General features: G+C 39.3%; 1 protein-coding gene and 1 long non-coding RNA gene across 2 annotated transcripts; one reads left to right on the top strand and one right to left on the bottom strand.

The window, feature by feature from the left end:
- Positions 1-1,419: 1,419 nt before the first annotated feature.
- Positions 1,420-3,239, top strand: LOC130555076 (uncharacterized). Its single transcript, XR_008963057.1, has 4 exons — positions 1,420-1,688; positions 1,836-1,899; positions 2,023-2,128; positions 2,265-3,239. It is a non-coding gene; the product is annotated as an uncharacterized LOC130555076 (long non-coding RNA).
- Positions 3,240-3,877: 638 nt separating this feature from the next.
- Positions 3,878-5,248, bottom strand: LOC130554804 (uncharacterized). Its single transcript, XM_057334676.1, has 2 exons — positions 4,590-5,248; positions 3,878-4,449 (listed from the first exon to the last, which is right to left on the bottom strand). Exons 1-2 carry the CDS (start codon positions 5,246-5,248, stop codon positions 4,143-4,145), a joined length of 966 nt encoding a protein of 321 aa, XP_057190659.1. The 3' UTR covers positions 3,878-4,142.
- Between the last annotated feature and the right edge of the window lie 9,578 nt (positions 5,249-14,826).

Below are 14,826 nucleotides of genomic sequence, written 5' to 3'. Positions count from 1 at the left end.
ACAACAAACAATTTTGGAATATTCCTTTACGAGTTCGCCGACTCGAGGGACTCTAACCCGACAGAATTTACGATATCTTTCAATCGAGGGACTCTAACCCGACAGAATTTACGATATCTTTCAATCGAGGGACTCTAACCCGACAGAATTTACGATTTCTTTCAATCGAGGGACTCTAACCGAACAGAATTTATGGTAGACGCAACGTCTCACAATTTCCTTGTGTGACGCAACGTCTTACAGTATTGTCTTTTTAAATCTGATTTCTCACAACTTCTCTTATACTTTACTTTTACTCATACGGAATGTTCATCAAATTCAACACAACAATTTAGGTATGTTCAATAGCAGAATTTTGATTAAACAGGCTTCTGCTTACCTTTTCATGTTGGTCGACCTGTGTGTTGAACCCGAATTCGTTCCGTTTTTCCCAACGAAAATGGCAAATGTGCCCTCGTCTCTTGACAAATCACGTCACGGGTCACCAATTGTTGGACTTTTGAGGCAGTCCTGCATGTTCAAAAATTTGCACTGAGACGTTCTTCAAAATCGATTAGAAGTTTATTATCAGATGTAAAAAGGGGTAACAAAGCTTTGGGTTGCCAGTAAATCACCCCTCTCTCCAAAAAGCCAACAACCCAAATTATTCAATAACACATATATTTATTTGGTATGTGACGTCGTTCGCATCTTCTGACTCCTCCCCTGCCTTGTAAGGAGTGCTGGTCTTTCTGCACCAATCACCATGCATATCTGCAAAACATCTTTTTTGCACGACACATGTTTTGCAACGTGTGGTCAGTTGCTAATAAAGAGGAAGTGTCATCTAGAGACAGTTTCATATTGCAAAACAACATGTAAAAATACTTTCAGTAAAAAACTCAATCATCTAATGCTTTTAATTATGCAGCATTGTTTCTTAATCCTATGATTCAATAAGACACATCAAAACTCATGATTATACTTAAAACATATGCATTGGATTAATTCATCTTTGTCAGCAGTTATTTTGCCCTCCCAACAGAACTAAATGTTCTGTCAGTTAACCCACATCCTGTTTTTATTCACGCAGCACTTGGTGAGTTCCTTATAGCACAGCAGTATTCTTCCATTCGAGCAAGCAAGCAAACATATTAAAAGCACACAGCTTAATGATTTAATGAAAGAAAACACTTATTGATTATATTGGTAATTAAATCATTCTTTTAACTGAATAATATTTCCACAGTATCTATGAAAACTGACTGGAACTACATGTGCAGTAAACGGTTTTAATGCGCACCACTTTCCAGCCAATAAGAATCCAGTATTGAGACTGACCATGGTATAATACAGTATGATCATTTTTTTGTTGTGACCGCACCAGATTTATTGTTGTATAATAATTGAATTTGTTTTATTATAGAAACAGCAGAGAAATGTCATCATATAATACATTCATAGTACACTATATAGCCCACTGTACGTACAATATGATCTTATTCCACTCTTAAATAACAGGGTGCACCACTTCAGCTTCAAGGGAATGACTGTGGAATATTCATGTTGATGGTAAGTGTTCATAATTGCTATACCATTGTTTCTGATCTTATATTAACAAATGCAGTGTTTAGCACACACAGAGTTTTGATTTTGTATTTTAGTACGCCATGTATGTGACCCTTGGAAAGCCCTTCGATTTTTCGGCAGTGAGTTTTATCAATTTTTTGGTTATTTGTTCACCAAAATGGACTGAAAAGACAATTTAGTATCGGTGCCAATTAGTGAAAGACAATTATTAATGACAATTAATGAGAATTGTTACGATTTTTTACTTGACATATTTAATTAATTAGTTAGACATGCCTGAATCAGGAGGTGGTGGTGCCATCAGTTACTACAGGCATTTCCTCTGGCAAGGTATGATATTGCTAACTATACTTTGAATGAACATATTCATTGCATTTCTCAGTATACAGGTCATTTGTAATAAATAATGCACAGTGGAATAGAGTGTACTGTTTTGTCACTTTTTCTATAAAGCCAACAGTCAGTCACCAAACCAATGATCCAACTGGATCTAAACGTTATTGAGGTCACCCCAGCTGTGCCAGACGTCATGGAGATCACCTCAGCTATGAGAATCCATGTATGTACAGGGAATGTTTATGTATTGTTTGACTTGTTTATGCAATTACCTTTCCTGTTTCATAAGTGTTTGAGCAACACTTGACATTATTATTCATTATCTTTATTTATTTGATTATATTATTATCTTTTTGCAGAAAGGACTCTGCTGTGATGAAACAGATTCTGCTCAATGTGACTGGGTGGAGGAGTACCGAACCCACTTTGCTGGGAAAGTTCACCTTCCACAGGTCACAAGAATGAACGAGGATGATCATTGACCAATAACTGTCTGTCTGTCTGAAAAAAAAAATATATATATATATGTGACCATGGACCAGTCTTATGGGTCAATTTTTCGAAATTGAGATTTTTACATAAAGCTGAATAAATAAGCTTTCTATAGATATATGAGTTGTTAGAATAGGACAATATCTGGCTCAGATACAACCGTTTAAAACTCAGGAATCTGAGAGCGCAAAAAAATAAAAATATTGAGAAAATCGCCTTTGAAGTTGTTAATCAGGGGCACTGTGGCAGACCATCCACTCACAAAAATAAAGTTTTTATATATTTAAGGTAGGAAATTTACAAAATATCTTCATGGAACATGATCTTTACTTAATATCCTAATGATTTTTGACATAAAAGAAAAATCGATAATTTTGACCCACACAATGTATTTTTGTCTTTTACTAAAAATGTTCCCCTGCTACTTAAGACTGGTTTTGTGATCCAGGGTCACATATATCTTGTTGTTCATTCTCTCCTTTGCTTACTCCAGCTTTAATGGCCTTGTAAACTAATGGTACTGTTTAGCGTGTTGACAAAATGTTTATACTGTATGCTCTCCTACTTGTAAGTCGCTTTGGATAAAAGTGTCTGCCAAATGAATAAATGCAAATGTAAATGTAAATTATTCATTGTTGGCTATAACAATGCGGGAGCTATTTATTGACACCATTTTCTATGACGTAATTTTTCATGCAGGACGTATATGATAAAATAAATATTTGTGTGTCTTGCCTGCACAATCCTGAACTGGTGGTGTAGATCTGGGTTAATTCTGTAAATGGTTTTGTATTGTCATGGAGTTTTAGGTGTATTAAAATGTCTTGTTTTTGACCAATTAAAGTTTCGTGGGGAAAAAACGTTACTTTATCCATGTGATTGTCTTAATCAAAAGGTAATGAGTCCATCCAAGATTATATTCCTTATACATTATATTCACAACTGTACTGCTGTACATGCATTCATTTTTATTTGGCAGCGGCTATTTGCACTAAGTGAAAATAGTGACAGATGATATTTACACTAAGTTTAAATAGCTGTATTTTCTTTTGATTAACTGTAAATAGGAGTTAGATGCTATATTGATACTTATAATAGTGGCAGATATTATTTGCAACTCAGTATTGTTGTGCATTAAACATGAAATAATAACCGTGTAAATCATTATATTTATCCAAATAATTAAAAGGATGGTAACTTATTGAGATAATAAAGCCCAATACCCAACGTACCCTTAGCCTAAACTTTTTGAATAAAAGGTCATTTTAAGTTTAAATTGATTTTATTGAAAACAATGCCTTCCTGATCTGATATGTAATGGAATTAGGTAAAAGAGCATTTTTGGCTAAAGGTGAATAAGAACCCCCTACCTCCAGCGTCAATCCACTACACACCATACCTTATGCCACTGTGGCCACTGTTTGAAATTATGTCGACAACAAGGTTACCTATTTGTACTCAAATTGACACCCCGTTTTTATTTTTTGAAGTGGAGTCTACATTTAAGTCTACATTTAAAAGGAATAAACGAGATGAGACAAGCTAATAGGTGATCATTTTATTTATTTTTTATCACACCTGTAAGGGCAAAGCAAAAACCATATCAGCGTTTTTTTACATTAATGAATTATATGTTACATGATTCACAAATAGCGTTAATATGGTGGGGGGACGAAAGCAGGGGTGCAGATAGTGTAAGTCATACTGTTTCGCATAGAAACAATGTCATGAAAACATGACAAAAGTTAAAGAGAGGAAATTAAAGTACGACCCATAGAGGTGAACCTTACGTAGCTCCTCCTCGCTGGACGTGACGTGAAGCTCCTCCTCTCTGGATGTGATCTGTAGCTCCCCTCACTGGATCTGTAGCTCCTCCTCGTTGGATCTGTAGCTCCTCCTCGTTGGACGTCTAACGTCCGCCCATTTGCTCTGCAGCGAGCACCACTTGGAATATTTTGGAAGCAGAACTGAAGCAGGCACTGGTGTTCATTGCTGCCATTAAAGTGTCCTTCATTTCTGAGATCTCCAAAAAGATCGATCCAAAATTGAGCCCTTGAACACAAAACTCCAAATAAGTTAATCAAAAGTAAATTTGCATGTTGTGACTTTTTGCTATAGTAGCATGGCATCAACTAAATTATTGCATTGAATTTTGTCAACAGGATGCTCAAGGATAAGAAATGAAAACAAACCTCGCTTTTCTGAAGATAGACCACCAAGATTCGATGCGCTGATTGCTCAATGATGTACCATACATGTGACTCCTTGAGCCAGCATGGTAGTCTGTATGGTGATGGCGAAGAGTGCACTGTATTGCTGCTAAGGTACCGTTTTCTGTTCCACAGTCCGTTCGTAGTCTCATGGGGACAACACCGAGGCGTTGGACGCAGGTGATGAAGTAACTTGCAATAACTGCAGGGTCATTGTTTATATGCCCACAAATAAGCCACAACACACGCCTCGAAAAACCATCAATACATCCTGATAAACCGAAACCAAACTGTTTTAGTTTATCATAACCATCAACGTGCCACAGATAGTTCGGACCCATGGAGTGATAGGTACGTCGAACAAATCTACGACGAGTCCTCTGGTCAGTACCTCGTGGATTCAGTTCTTTCAACAACCGCATAACGTCATCTCGTTTCACACGCAATTTGTGTTTCTGCTGAAGCGCTAACCACATCATTCGGTAGCCGAACAGCTGTCCTGGCCCACGCAGCTCTGCTCTGATAGCATTCCTGACATCGCTTAATAGGGAATAGTTTTTTCGTCTGAACAAACCTGCATTCTTCAGGCGTCTTTTAAGAGAGCGCAAGCTGATCTTAATATCATGGTATGTTAAAAGCATATCTAGAATCACGCCATATGAATGTGCTTCTTGAAAGTAGTTTTGAACAAACTCCATTATTTTCTATGAAAACACACACGTCTTACTTCCTGTTTGTCTTGATTGACAGGGGTTCCGTCCAATCAGCAGTAACTACCCCGGTCACACAAAATACCTACCTTTTCCGTTTTGACTGATTTGTCGTTGTGTTTTCTGACTTGTAATTTTGTTTTCTGAGTTGTCGTTGTGTTTTCTGACTTGTAATTTTGTTTTCTGAGTTGTCGTTGTGATTTCTGACTTGTCATTTTGTTTCCGGAATTGTTGTTGTGCTTTATGGTTTGTTAATGTGTTTTCAGATTTGGTGTTGCGTTTTTAGATTTGTAATTGTGATTCAGGATTTGTTTTTTGCTTTTAGATTTGTTGTTTATTTTGCGATTTGTTGTTTTGTTTGGCACTTCACGGCCACCGTATAATTCAGATATGTTGGGTACAGAAATAGTGATGATGACGTTTTTGATGCAATGACTGTCTTCAGAACTGCGACTTTAAAATGTATTACGAACAGTTTTCCTTCGCCGTTTAATGCACAGCTACAACGAACAACAAAGTATATTTCCTAAATACATTTCCCTAACACGTTTAGAAACATTGCCAGGCGGCGGAACATCCGTCGTCTCAGCGCAGTAGTTCATGCGTTTGACATCTTGTTCTACGTCATTACGTCACTGAAGTGTGATCATGTAAGACCAATTTTAGCATCTTAAATTCCGTATCGAAACAAAATATTGCCATCACGCTCACGCAGATGGCAAAATCCACAAGGAGGTAGAGCTTTTTAGAATCTGGAGGAGCCTAAACTGTGGAAAATAATCATAATCATATACTGTACATCTGCCATGGCAGGTAAGCAGGGCTCTCAAGCTTTGAACTGAGTTCAGAGTGAGATTTTGGCGGCGGCGTGGGTTTGGGTGGTACGGAGCCCTTTTAGGGACATGGTGGTGAGAAAAATATGAGAGGGAAGAGAAAATATATTTTTAAAGGTTTTGCGTTCTCTCGCAAACATGTTTGCTTTATCTCGCAAAACTTTTGCGTTCTCTCGCAAACATATTTGCGTTATCTCGCAAAACATTTTGCGAGTTCTGACAAACACTTCATGTTTAATGTCCTGCTGGCAGAATTTAAGACTAGCTCCGTACATAAACATTGGTCTATAGTCGCAGATTCCTGGACCAATAACTTGTGAGCTAAACGTTCTTATAACACAAATGACACCTCATTCTATGTAACGTAAACAATGAATTTTAACTTAATTTTCCACAAATCGAGCCTTGTATTGATCTCAGGCGGGAGCCGGCTGAGACAAGACCAAAGGGATCGTCTGTAAAGTGCAAAACCCGAAGATCATTAGGCTACGAAAAATAGTCATTAACTTCAGTGCTACATACTGTGGTATAACTAAAACCAGTTTATGGTTTCAGCAGGAGAGCATTAATGTGTAAACTGAATTTGGTCAGACCACAGTGTGTAACATTTAAGTTATTAATGACTATGTTTGTAGTAACGCTTTTCGGATTTACAGTCACTTTGCAGACAGTTTCTTTGGACTTGTCCATGTCGCCTGCTCATAGAGATCAATTTATATTCTCGTTTTGAGGAAGACTAGGTTGTAGATCATTGTCTAAGGAAATATGTGATATTTGTGTTATAACAACGTTTAGCTCACGAGTTATTGGTCCGGGAATCTACTCTGAACCGCTTCATTGTTAATGTATGGAGCGGTACAACAGGACTTTTGAATGTTTTGCGAGATAACGCAAATATGTTTGCGAGAGAACGCAAAAGTTTTGCGAGATAACCCAAACGTTTTGCGGGGGAACGCAAACGTTTTGCGAGGGAACGCAAAACCTTTAAAAATATATTTTCTCTTCCCTCTCATATTTTTCCCACCACCATGTCCCTAAAAGGGCTCCGTAGGGTGGGGACGTGGGTCTGATCTGAAAAATGTGACACATAAATTTGTACAAATAAAAAAACATTTATTTAATTCAACATTTCTTAGTGCAGGTGTGTGTTCATGTTTTTATATCCCGGTGGGGACCTAAACCTGAATGCACACCAACTCATGGGGACTCGTGTCACCGTGGGGACCAAAATTGAGGTCCCATGGGCAAAAAAGCTTATAAATTGTACAGAACAATATTTTTTAAAAATCTAAAAATGCAAAAAGTTTTCTATGATCTTTAGGTTTAGGGGTTGGGTTAGCGGTAGGGGATAGAATTTACAGTTTGTACAGTATAAAAAACATTACGCCTATGGACTGTCCCCACGGAGATAGTAAACCAGACGTGTGTGTGTGAGAGATAATGGTTAGTGTTGTTTATTGTAGGTATTGGTATCATGTTTTGAGGCCTTCAGCACAGGGGTTGGTGGCTCCTACTTGAAACACTGTGGTTCCAGGCCAGTGTGAGTCCTGGTGGATGCCTGTTGTTAAGCAAAGGTAATCTTGGCCTTTATTGTTTTTATTTGCGTGTTTGGGTAATGCAGTCATGTATATTTTATGTATGGTTTTAGACTTGGATGATTGGAAGCCCAGGACTATCGGGGTAGCGTGTATCTGGTTTGGATGACCAGGCTCCTGCATTGGTGTTTGGTCCAGGCAATTGATGTTGGGGGGGTTACGGTTTGTTAAGGTATGTTTTGGGGTTTTGTTTGTTTTGTTTTCGTTTTGATGAGTTTTGTTTAATTTGTTTAAAATGATTTGTATTTGATGTGTTTAGAAGTGTGGTACTGATGCTTTGGACGACCGGGTATTTCACTGGCTGTGCCAAGTAAAAGGTATGTTTTGTTTTTGTTTTGGTTGGGTGTGTGAATGAGACTGTTACTTATAATAATATTTATTCTTGTAGGATGGACAAGGATGGTTAGATGCTAGTCGCTGTTCTCTTATGGTTTTTTTTAGTGTATGTAAAACTATGACTGCTCCCGGTGGAATGTATAATTTTCCCTAGCCATTTATGTGTTGACTTGTGTAGTGGTGTCTGTGTTGGAATACTGGCTAGGGTTTATTATTTTTTCTTTGTTTATTGTTTCTGTTATTTTCTTTTGGGGTTTACCATAGTAACGTCTTGGTTTCCTTTTTTTTCTCATACCGTATACCGGAGCCTAGGGGGTGATCTTCCACGGTATTGCTGGCGACGAGCTGGGCAGAGATTAACAGAGCACAGGCAGGGGATGTGTACCTAATGGTGTGGTGTATTGAGTATTAACTAATATTATCTAACAGTGTGGTTACTGGGTGCTGATAGAATTGAGTTTGCTGTGATTGGTGGGAGTGCAGTGAAACTACCACCCTGTTAAGTAACTCTGTTTTGTCTGTGTCCTGGCGGTTCAACCTTGGCGTTGCTGCTCCACTTAGTCCGATTGTACTCCGGTTTATTAGTTTAAATGATCTGTTATTTATTTGTGACCAATAAAGAATTATGTACTTTTTTACGATCTATTTGTAGTTGCCGTGAGTTTATTTGTTCTTTTGTTTACTTTTCTTTTGTGGCCCCCCTCGTGGGTGTTTCATTTGTTCCAACTTCCAAGTGGCCTATAGCCTACGTTAGTCATTAATAAATTATGTTAAAACATGTATAAATGACGCATTCTTGACAAAAGCTGTGTGCGTGCGCACATTTGAATAGCCTAATGTCGGCTGTAAATGGGTTCGGGCTTTTAAAAAGCTGTCAATCAAAATGTACTTGTCAGGCTCGGGCCGAATTCTGTCGGGCAGAATTCGGAATTACAGCTCTAAGCTACTTACTTTAACGAACTTCTCCTAGAGTTTTAATCCGATCAACATCATATTCATGTCATTCTCATTTTAAGGCCTTTGCGAAGCTAAATTGCGGAGATCTTGACTTTTCGTGGGGGAACGTGACCCTGGCGGCCTGCCAAAGTTTGGCGTTTCGCCATGAACAGGAAGTTGTTGTAACTCAGGCCTACAATGTCCAACAGGCCCCAGACTTCACACATTTGATAAAAGTCCTGGCCTGAAGACATCTACATGGTAATGTTCAGATACAGTTATAGCGCCACCTGCAGGAAACAGGAAGTGGCATGTTTTAAACTGTGATTAACTCCTCATAGAGATTCAAACAGGTCAGCATCATATTTGGCCAGTATGATCTTCAGACCTTTGTGACGATACATTGCAAGTTCCTGACTTTTCATTGAGGGGCGTGTCCATGGCGGCCTGACAAAGTTTGATGTTTCGCCATGAAACAGGAAGCTATAGTAACTCAGGCACACAATGTCTGACCAGCCTCACACTTCACATGTTTGATAAGAGTCCTGGCCTGAACACATATCCATGTCAGTGTTCACTTATAGCAATAGCACCACCAGCTGGCAAAAGGGAATGTGAGGCATTTAAATAAATAACAGGAAATCTGGTACATGTAAATAAATTAAAGTCTTTCTATAATATAACTTCCTATATGCGCATTGTCCACCGTTCGCTCTTCCTGAGGCCAACGGCTGGTGGTTGCACCGGGTTGCGGTGGCACTTTCCGCGAGGGCCCGAACATCGCTGCTCGCAGCGTTAATTATTATTATTATTATTATTCTCCCTCTTTGATCGCAATTTTGATGGCCTAAACATGCTCGAAAACTCACAATAATTTGCACACACATCAGCCTTGCAAAAATTTACATCTAATAGGGGTTTTAAAATTAGGCGTGGCAAAATGGCTCGCTAGCACCACCTAGAACTGCCCAGACCGCTACGCAAAACGTACATGCACCAAAATTGGTAAGCTGAATGACTGGCGCCCTGTCGCTCTGACTCCCATCATCAATAAGTGCTTTGAGAAGCTTATCAGAGATCACATTTGCTCTGTATTAACCAGCATCACTCGACTTACTGCAGTTCACCTATCGCAATAACTGCTCCACTGACGATGCAATTGCCTTCACCCTGCACACTGCTTTTTCCCATCTCGACAAGAGGAACGCATACGTGAGAATTCTGTTTGTTGACTACAGTTCAGCGTTTAATACCATAGTCCCCTCTAAGCTTTTAGTGAAACTCCGGGCTCTAGGTCTGAACAATTCTCTGTGCAGCAAGATCCTGGACTTCCTGACAGGCAGACGGCAGGTGGTCAGAGTAGGCAGCAACATCTCCTCCCTGCTGACCCTCAAAACTGGAGCCCCTCAGGGCTGTGTTCTCAGCCCTCTCCTGTACTTCCTGTACACTACACGCATGAGTGTGTAGCCACGCACAGCTCCAAAATCATCGTCAAATTTGCGGATGACACAATGGTGGTAGGTCTGACCACTGACGATGATGAATCAGCCTACAGAGAAGAGGTGCACACCCTGACTAACTGGTGTCACAACAACAACCTCTCTCTGATCTTGGTCTTACATCAGTAAGACCAAGGAGCTGGTGGTGGATTTCAGGTGGTGGACCAGTGAGCACCCCCCATCACCATCGACGGGAGTCCAGTGGAGCGGGTCAGCAGCTTCAAGTTCCTCGGCGTAAAAATCACAGAGGACCTCACCTGGACTATCCACACACAGTCAGTACTGAGGAAGGCCCATCAGCGTCTCTTCTTCCTCAGGCGACTGAAGAAATTCGGTCTTAGCTCAAAAATCCTCAGACAGTTCTACAATTGCACTGTGGAGAGCATCCTGACTGGCTGCATAACCGCCTGGAACTGCACCACTCTCAACCAGAAAGCCCTGCAGAGAATAGTTCAGACAGCCCAGCACATCCTTGGAGGTGAGCTTCCCTCCCTCCAGGACATCTACACCCAGCGATGTGTGAGGAAAGCACATAAGATCATCAGAGACTCCTGCCACCCAAGCCATGAACTCTTCTTGCTGCTACCATCAGGCAGACGGTATCGCAGCATCAGTCCAGCCGCCTAGGTCAGGCGTTGCATTTGCTCAAAATCGTCAGCGAAAGCCTTGAAGACGACACTCTTCTCATTGGCCAGAATGTACATATACGAAGGATGTGTGTTGCATGTTGATTCTGACACACGGTTACGCTTACTCACACAAATGTGACCCTGGATCACAAAACCAGTCTTAAGTAGCACGGGAACATTTTTAGTAAAAGACAAAAATACATAGTATGGGTCAAAATTATCGATTTTTCTTTTATGCCAAAAATCATTAAGATATTAAGTAAAGATCATGTCCTATGAAGATATTTAGTAAATTTCCTACCTTAAATATATATAAAAACTTTATTTTTGTGAGTGGATGGCATGCTACAGTGCCCCTGATTAACAACTTCAAAGGCAATTTTCTCAATAATTTGATTTTTTTGCACTCTCAGATTCCTTAGTTTTAAACGGTTGTATCTCAGCCAGATATTGTCCTATTCTAACAACTCATACATCAAAGAAATCTTATTTATTCAGCTTTCACATTATGTAAACATCTCAATTTCGAAAAATTGACCCATAAGACTGGTTTTGTTGTCCAGGGTCACAAATGTATTAATTTGTATCACTGCCTTTAATGCAAAACATTTCTATTGACTTTAATAAGTGATAAACCGGCAACTCAAACAAGCCTATTCTGTCTGCTACCACTGGCCGGTGTGGCGGGTCACGTGACCTGCCAGCGGCTGCTCCTGCCAGCCGCTGGCATATAATATATATAATATATAATATATATTATGTTCAGTTTTTTTACCTTCATCCAACTCAGGTCAACCAAGTTCTTAATTATTTGCTGCAGTTTATCTATAATGCATACATACAAACTGCATGATGGTGATTTATTTAAATGTGCACAATGTCTGGGCTGAAGAAGCTTTAGGTCAACCAGCAGATGCTGTTTCACAACAATACAATCATTGAGAGCGAGCTCTATAAAGATAGGGTTCCTCAACTTCAAGAATCAAGACAAATTTAGCTTTCACAGACAAATTACCTGCATCAACTATGGAACAGATCTTTCTCATCCTATCCTGGTTAGCAGGGACGTGCACAGACATTTTGAGGGGCATGGGCTCAAGTGGAAAGAAGGGCACTTCTTATATTTGTTTTAATTTTTTCCAAACAAAATGTTAAATATATTAAAATAACTATTTTTTTAAATCCCTCACACTCACCCAATTGTCTCATGTTGTTTCATTTTCCAACAATGGTCTTCTGTAGAATTCACAAATTTTATCACAAGAACAGGCAAAAACAAAGGAAATTAAGCCACAATGTGTATGTTTTCTATGTTAAAGTTTCAAGTATATATTTAGGATAAATGACTGCACAAAGGAAAATGACATATTTTCACTAATAATTTATAAAATTTATTTTGCACAAGCCAATATACTGTTTTTATTATTTTGGTGTTATTGGGACACCAACAATGAACTTCACACTAAACTGAAACAGGCAGTAGGTGCTAATTTGTTATTTTACAGGACAAAAACCTGCAAAAATAATTAAAACACACTGCAAAAAAGGATTGACAAAATACAAAAAAACAGCAGCTTAACTAATTATTATTATTATTAATACTATTATTGTTGCTATAATTACACTTACTGTACCACGCACACATACACTAATGGTGACAAGAACTTTGTTTCACATTTGAGGGAGGGCTGTTTAGATCTATCAGCATACACAACATATAAAATGGATAGTTATTAGATGAGGAGTCTGACATCAAACTTATCAAGTTATTGTTTAAGGCGGGACACTTAATGTGTTGGTCTATTTTGCTTTCATGTCTTCTTTTGCTCTAATGGAAAGGAAATTTCCAAAATACACATAAAGTTGTTTGTTTTAAGCCTTCCTCGTTTGTTTGCTTCTGTAGATTTCTTCTAAATTATCCAAAACAAGCTGCATATATATCTGCATAATGGAAACATAACATTTCAAGGGAAAAGACTCTTGATATAAGTCATATTAACTAATAACTGGTGGTATGCTTTAGTTATTTTGTTTATCCTATTCATCTGAATTGCCTGACAAATGTATGCAAGTTAGCACATTTTAACTACTTAATGCCTGGTTTACATATCAATGAGGCGATTCTGATGACATTATTAATTTGACTGTGTTCAGCTGTCGTTTCTCCATCAAGTTAGCATGTATGCCAATGATATACTGCCTTAGCGAAACTTTAGCTTACTCATTAGCTCATAAGTGATGGATGTTAGCAAAACAATATTTGCAGTTTGTGTTTTGGATAATTAGGTGTGAATTCGAAAGCACATGTAGCTAGTCTGTTCATCACCACTCACCTCCACACCAAGACAAACGCTACTGGAAAGGAGGGAGGTCTTCACTTCTGTGGCTCTCTGCCTGATGTGCTAAACGTGCTACACACACAGCTGTGCTGCACGCTTGCGTGGAGACGCGGATGGGAGAAAGGCATTGGAACTCTCAACATTTCCCGACCTGACCTGACATTTTCTAATTGTTTGACAAGGAAAGTCCGTGCGCAAACAGAAACACATACGCGTGCACATTCATATATCCATTTATAAAAAAAATCCCAGAAAAAGGGAACTTTCTCTCGAGGAAGAAAATGGGCCTGGGCTCAAGCCCTCAAAGCCCCCCCTACACGTGCATGCTGGTTAGTAAAGTTATTATTTCGAATTTCTGAATATATTTCTCCTTGAATTATTTTCTGCTCACGCAGTTTATCTGAAATACTCTTCACATTTTTAACTCGTTGAATGAGAGCTGGCCTGTTGTTGTTAACAAAATTATCAATCGGACAGCGTCGCTGTGGCTCATTTTGCCTTGAGTTTGTTTGGTCAAGTTCATTCTTTCACACTGTTGCTTCCTACACAGTGGTACGATCATCACCTCTGATGAGGTTCATCATCATCCTGATCTTGCTTAATCTTGAAGAAGTTAGGGTCAATATCTCTCCTAAATCACCGGGGCAGTCGAGGCCTCATGGTTAGAGAGTCGGACTTGTGACCAGAAGGTTGCCGGTTTGATTCTCATGCTGGCGGGTAACGACTGAGGTGCCCTTGAGCAAGGCACCCTCCCCCACTTGCTCCCCGGGCGCTGCAGTGATAGCTGCCCACTGCTCCGGGTGTGCGTGTATTCACCACTTGCTGTGCGTGTGTTCACTACTCTCTGGATGGGTTAAATGCAGAGGTCACATTTCGGGTATGGGTCACCATATCTGACTAATAGGTCACTTTCACTTCACTTTCACTCACTCACACTTTTCACTCACTAAATGTAATTCCCTCTCTGGGATGGACAGAAGCACCAGGAACCTTAAAAAGATGAGTTTGATCTAAAGACTTGATCTTTCACTCTGCTGATCTTTTTCTTTTTAACAAGTATCATTCAATGGAAAGAAGTAGACATGAAGAATCAGAGGATCTTTACATGGCATGTAGAGAAGAAGGTTGCAGTGCTCCTCCCATTGAATGAAAAAAAATATAATTAGAGTTATTAGAGAGAAGGATGGTTGGATTATTTTGGCATGAAAGCGGGTCAACTCTACATATTGTAAAACTACCCCCTCATTCTTTTGGTTAAGGATCTTCACAGCATCTTTGAGCGTGGGATCAGACTCTGCTAAACAAGCGAAATGAGGCAGATGAGCTTCCATCAGTTTCCCAG

The sequence above is a fragment of the Triplophysa rosa genome, linkage group LG5, assembly GCF_024868665.1.
Source record: "Triplophysa rosa linkage group LG5, Trosa_1v2, whole genome shotgun sequence".
NCBI classification, from domain to species: Eukaryota; Metazoa; Chordata; class Actinopteri; order Cypriniformes; family Nemacheilidae; genus Triplophysa; species Triplophysa rosa.
This window is presented reverse-complemented; position numbering and strand designations above follow the sequence as displayed.

Coding starts and splice junctions, on each gene's coding strand:
- LOC130554804 (XM_057334676.1), bottom strand. CDS start 5,248: ATGCTTTTAACATACCATGATATTAAGATCAGCTTGCGCTCTCTTAAA. Junction 4,450..4,589: donor TCTATCTTCAGAAAAGCGAG/GTTTGTTTTCAT, acceptor TTTGTGTTCAAG/GGCTCAATTTTGGATCGATC.